Here is a 6,292-nt window from a genome sequence, read left to right as displayed (position 1 = left end):
AAAAATCAACCAAATGTGTGACTAGGATAAGTTTTAAAACCTTGGCAATAAGCATAATTTTTAAAAGTGGTCTGAGTTTCCCATGGAACATTTATGAGTCCTGTTCAGACAAGTAGCACTTAGCATTTTCAGTAGGAAAGCAAAATCTAGGTCCAGGCAACAGAGAAAGAATGCCCTCAGGATTTGACGTTCCTCTGGATACACACTGTGAGGCTTAGCTATTGGACATTCACTCTAGGTTGCCACTCCTCCTTATGTCACCTCTCAGAGGTTACTTATTCCTGCCTCTCTATTAGGCCAGCTCTGGCCTTGTCTTTAATCAGCTTTGTGTGCAGCAATCATGAAGATCTCCTGCTTCCTGCTACTGATCCTCTCTCTATATTTCTTCCAGATCAACCAAGGTAAGTACCAAGACCTGCTAAACCCCTGACCAGAACTAAAGACACTGGGTCAAAGAACTGGTGATGAATGAGTTTAGGGTCTGAGGAACAATCAGCATGAGAGCATTCCTAGGGTCAGCATCCTGTGGACAATGGCCATCAGGGACTTCAGCCTGGGGCACAGTTATCAGGTCAATGAGCCTGGCCAGAATGAAGAGCTAGAAATAAAGATTTCCCAAGATCTTCAACCACTTTCTTGTCATGGTCATCTAGAAAATATTTTTTGTAGAAACCATTCTTTCTTACCCTAAGAAGGCATAGCTCATCTAGAGGCAAGATTTCTATCAAGAGTCAGGCTCCTTAACAACCTTTCATAGGCCCACTTAACACATGACTGCAATACACTTGGCTAATGGGGAATATGAACTTGATGTTTTTGATTAGGTAAGTTCATGACAAATGATGCATGTCTTGAAAGAACATGTGTAAGAAGCAGAGATTTAGAATGAGGTACAAGAACTCTCATTTTAAATTATTCCTCACGGTGTCCCTGTGAATGAAAAGGAGCCATATGCCTATTTCTTGGATAGATAGTCTACTCTAATCACATAACTTAAGTTCAGTAGGTCAAGAGGCCAGTCCAAGGGATGAGGAGTCAAGTTAGCCATCAGCACTGCACAGCAAAATCTTGAGTTGCTAATATAACTGAATTACTTCACACAAAACCCATTGCTAATTCTTTCTTGTGATTAACACAGTCCAGTAAAGGAAAAGCTAGAGTTTCATTCTATAGATTAGCAGAATAAGATGGTCAGCCAGAGGTGTACTTAGGAAGAATGAAAATCAAAACAAGGGCAGGAGATTCCATCAAGGTCCAAGCATTGCCTTTGTGGACTTTTTACTCTGTAAAGACAATAGACACATTTGTCATCTGTTAGATCAGGGAGACATTGAATGGACTGAGTTCTTGGTCTATCCTTGGCTCTAAAATAGTCCTATTCTGTTAAACCACTTCTGCTTATCAATTGCTTTGGTTTCTTTTTCTGATGTGCTATAATATTCTGAAAAAAAAAAAAACAACAAATGCACAAAGTCTTTATCTCCTAGCTCAGCATATGATACACTGTGTCAGGGAAGCCAGGGCAACGGGAGCTGAAGTAGCTGGTCACACTGAATCCACCTGATGGATACCATTGTCTACTTGACACAATCTAGAATGGCATGGGAAGAGAATATCAATTGGGGATTGTCTAGGTTATCTATAGGTGATTTTCTTTGTTGCATTAACTGGGGTAAGAAGACATGCCCATTAAGAATGTCACCATTTCCTGGTTTAGGGCCTGGATTGTAAGGGAGTGCAGAATGAGAGCTAAGTAAGCACAAGCATGCAAGTTCCCTCTCCCTCTCCCTCTCCCTCTCCCTCTCCCTCTCCCTCTCCCTCTCTCTCTCTCTCTCTTGCTTACACTCTCTCTTGCTTACACTCTCCCTTTCTTGCTCTCTCCCTTTCTTGCTCTCTCCCTTTCTTGCTCTCTCCCTCTCCTGCATTCTCTCTCACACTCTATGTCTTTTTTTACTGTCTCTCAGACTGTCTTTATCTATTTCTTTAGCTTTCACTGTATATCTATATCTGTCTGTCTGTCTGTCTGTCTGTCTCCCTGTCTTTCTCTCCTTTTTATTGTGCTTATGACAAATAACTCTTTAACTTCCTGCCACCTTGATATTTTTGTACTGATAAATTGTAGCTTGTAATTATGAACTAAGCCCTTTCTCTCATAAGTTGTTTTTCTCGGAATATTTTGTCATAGAAACTATTAAAAAAAATTGCAATAAGCCACAGTCCAAAATCGGAGAACAATGAATGAGTACATTATTCCTCAGTTTCTCCATTTATATGATCCATGATGCCTGCCTGGGAATGGTCCCATCCACATTAAAATGGGTTATTTCAAACTGATTAACACAATCAAGATAATCTCAACAGGCATAATGGAGGCCCTTTTCCCAAGTTACTCTAGACTCTGTCAAGCTGATAATTTAAAACAACAATTAAAATCAATCAAAAATAAAGAGGGAAAACATATATATCAATACATACATTAATGATGCCATTTAAAAAAAAACAAACACAGCAATATGCTTTCAAATTTTGATTTCTATTTCTCATCCTAGTGCCAATCAGCTGTAAGTATTTCACCAGGGAACATAGAATACACGAAGCATCCTCTTAGAGTCATGCCAGCATCTGACAGCTCCACAAAAAAAAAAAAAAAAAAAAATCTGGAGATGCTCACCTCTGAAGGGTCTGACTACGGATGATCATTGTAGAGGCCAAGGTTAGATTGAAGGCAATTGCTCTTTCAACAATCATACACAAGAGAAGACAGAACCCCCAAAATGTAGAGAAAGGCTATGAGACAGAACCCAAGAAGATGGGTTTAGTGTGAGCATGTGAGGGGCTTAGGCTGTGGTGCTTCTCTGAGAAATTTCTGGGGTGGGAAAGCCGAGTGTCATTCCATTTCCTCCCACTACCATAGCACCACTGTCCCACTGAACAGTTTGTAGTGATGAGAATTTTCTACAGCTAGAGATCATGATTCTTCCTTTAATCCTAACATCTAAGAGGATGAATCAAAGCCAGCATGAACTAAATAATGAATTCCAAGCCTAAGTCTCAAAATGAATAGAAAAGAAAGTATTCTCCATTTGTTCTTTCTAATGTCATAACCGCAACCTATATGACTATTTAGCTGTGGGACTCTCCCTGGTATGTTAGTTAAAGACAGATCATATTTTATTACATGTCCAGAATACAAGTTATAAAATGTTTTCTTTTGTATGTACTTTGTATAGAACTCTTGTATGTTCATCAGTGTGCTAAAGGTGACCGCAGCAGAGGTCAAGAGACTAAGGTTTTTCTGTTCTTTTCTTTTCTAACAGCTATTGGCCCTGACACAAAAAAATGTGTCCAAAGGAAAAATGCCTGTCACTACTTTGAATGCCCATGGTTGTATAATTCTGTTGGCACCTGTTATAAAGGAAAAGGCAAGTGTTGCCAAAAGCGCTATTAGTACACCAGAAGTCACATGAACAATGTGTAATCATTGCTTTAATAAAAGAAAACACACTAAGGTGTTGCTTCTTTATACTAAAATAAGTCTCCTACAAATCAATATTGAATTAAGAAAACGTGGGTTATTTTAGGGCTGCTGCAGTGAAGGACAGACCAGTCTAAATCCCTGTCTGATAAAGTAGAAATATGGCCATGAAATCAGCAAATATGATTCCATTTCACTTTTTCAAGAAATGTGCTAAATGAGGACCACTTTACTCCAATTCATCTCAAGTGGCAAGAGGACAGAGCAGAGGCATAGAGCCACTTCTTCCTAAATTAGTTTATGCAGTCAGGGCTTGTTCAGATCAAACCATCACAACCACCCTGCCACCTCCTTCATATTTGTAGTTTCCAGGCAGCCACAAGGTACCTGCCCCATTTGGTTCCAATTATAATCATTGTATTTGTGTTTCTGAATCCAGTGACCACTATTCTCACCCCAAGTTGGAACCAACAAAAAAACTACTGTAACACTCTTCAGAGATAAGGATAGCTTTAAACCTTTAATCTACTCACTTGTTTCTCACATGAATATAGAAAGACTTTATACATAACAGGCTTCCAGAGACATTGAGCAGAGAGTAAGAGTAATTATGGCTGCTAATGTGAAGAGGGAAACAGATCCTTTTTTAATAGTGACTACTTCTTAAATAGTGAGTAAGCTGGGCTTTGTAGGACTCTCCTAATAACTACACAAAGAATTTGAGACCTTTCTGCATCACTGAGTTATAACATTAAAAGTAAAAATACCCACTAGCTAAAACTACATTATGAAACCTGACCTTGTCCAAACTTGCATGGAAGGGCTACAGTTCCTGACAACCTTAAAATTCATTCTGATACACTATATCCAAATTAGTTTCTATGAATCAGGGAATGAGAACAGTGTTTAAGAAGACAATGCATATCTTCATGAGTTACACTTTGTGATTCATCTTGTTCCACTATTTAGAAGTCAAGGCCTCTATGCATACTAAAGTACAAAAGATATGAGAAGGTCCTAAGAAAGCCCAGGAGAGGCAAGGCCTTTACCAAAAAGTGGCCATCACCATTTCCTTAGCCAAAGAAAGAGATTTCCTCAGAAGCATTTAGAGGTTGATTCTTGGGGCTATCACAGATTTGAAGTTTCCAGCTTCACAAAGATCTACATGAAGGAAAGTTTTTTAATGTACAAAGAGCTTAATCACCCTTTCTAAACTTACTCAAGGTCTTCATAATTCAGAAGCAGAACAGCTCTCCCTACCTCAAGTCTAGCATTAGGATCAAATTGTTTACCCATTAATACCCTCATTGTAATCATAGACATATTATGATACAAAAATTCAATGCAGCCTTTAACCGAACCACACACAGGATGAAATCCTAGGTTTTGGTTTCAGCCTTATGTCTCTTATTATATACAAAATCAACAAATAATCGATTGAAAACTTCAATGTGAAAACACAGACTATAAAACAAGAAACAAATATGGTACAAAATCTCTACAACACTGCTTGGAAAGATATTTGTATAGCTGTGACCCAAGAAGAATACACATTTATAGAAAATAAGCAAATGAGGGTAAATCAAACTAAAAACATTTTTGTCACAAGAAAGAAGAAAACAGAGATAGAAGAATGTGATGAACTACTCAAAATACATACATGGCCTTTTCCCTTCTGGTCTCCACCTGAGCCCAGGCTGATTTGCTTGTCTGTACGTCTCTCTCAACACTACAAACCTGCAGATCTCCCAGGAGACCTGATGCAGCCAGGGCAGCAGGTAAGACATCCACCAAAATAACTGCAGGAGCTGAGTCCCCTGAGGAGCCCAATGGATGTGGAACCCCCTACCCTCTGCAAGAACACCATTTCCCTTCTGGTCTGCACCTACAACTGGGCAGATCTGCTAGTGTGCCCCATTCTTTCAACACCACAACTCCCAGGAGATCTGCTGCAGACAGGGCCACAGAGTTCCCAGGAGATCTGCTAGAACCCAGAGACACAGGGGACAAGGTTCAGACAGAGACACCCAGGACAGCTAACCCCAAAGAAAACCAGATGGCGAGGGGTAAACACAAGACCAGAACTAACTGAAAACAACATACTTTCACATCATCAGAATCCTGCTCTCCCACCACAAAAAAACAAAACAAAACAAAAAACCTTGGATACTGCAACACACCTGAAAAGCATGATACTAACCTAAAATCCCATCTCATGAAGATAAGAGATCTTAAAGGAAGATATACATAACTCACTTAAAGAAATACAGGAAAACATACTTAAACACTAAGATTTAACTAACTTCTAAGGTAGAAGCCCTTAAAGGGCAAACAAACAAACAAACAAAATCCTCAAAGAAATACAGAAAAACACAATCAAACAGGCAAAGGAACTGAACAAAGTAGTCCAAGACCTAGAAATGGAAATAGAAACAATAAAGAAATCACAGAGGCAACCCTGAAAATGGAAAACCTGGGAAAGAGGACAGGGCCTACAGATACAAACATCACCAACAGAATACAAAAGGTAGAAGAGAGAATCTCAGGCATAGAAGATACCATAGAAGATCTAGACACACTGTCAAAGAATATACAAAGCATTAAAAACTCCTAACCCAAAATATCCAAGAAATCTAGGACATAGTGAAAAGACCAAACCTAAGAATGATAGGAATAGAAGGGAGTAAAGATTCCCAGCTCAAAGGCCAGAAAACATCTTTATCAAAATCATAGAAGAAAATTTCCCCAACCTAAAGAAAGAGATGGCCATGTAAGTATAATAACCCTACAGAACTCCAAATATATTTGAGCAGAAAA

At 39.0% G+C, this 6,292-nt stretch overlaps 1 protein-coding gene across 1 annotated transcript; it reads left to right on the top strand.

The window, feature by feature from the left end:
* Nucleotides 1–296: 296 nt before the first annotated feature.
* On the top strand, nucleotides 297–3,503 carry LOC110300749 (beta-defensin 38). The gene is made up of 2 exons (XM_021171022.1): nucleotides 297–401; nucleotides 3,318–3,503. The coding sequence occupies exons 1-2, from the start codon at nucleotides 341–343 to the stop codon at nucleotides 3,446–3,448; spliced, it is 192 nt and encodes a 63-aa protein (XP_021026681.1). The 5' UTR covers nucleotides 297–340; the 3' UTR covers nucleotides 3,449–3,503.
* The last annotated feature ends 2,789 nt before the right edge of the window (nucleotides 3,504–6,292 follow it).

Source organism: Mus caroli, chromosome 8 (genome assembly GCF_900094665.2).
Source record: "Mus caroli chromosome 8, CAROLI_EIJ_v1.1, whole genome shotgun sequence".
Taxonomy (NCBI): Eukaryota; Metazoa; Chordata; class Mammalia; order Rodentia; family Muridae; genus Mus; species Mus caroli.
The sequence above is the reverse complement of the archived record's forward strand: the minus strand, read 5'-3'. Positions and strand labels throughout refer to the sequence as shown.

Coding starts and splice junctions, on each gene's coding strand:
- LOC110300749 (XM_021171022.1), top strand. CDS start 341: ATGAAGATCTCCTGCTTCCTGCTACTGATCCTCTCTCTATATTTCTTC. Junction 402..3,317: donor TTTCTTCCAGATCAACCAAG/GTAAGTACCAAG, acceptor CTTTTCTAACAG/CTATTGGCCCTGACACAAAA.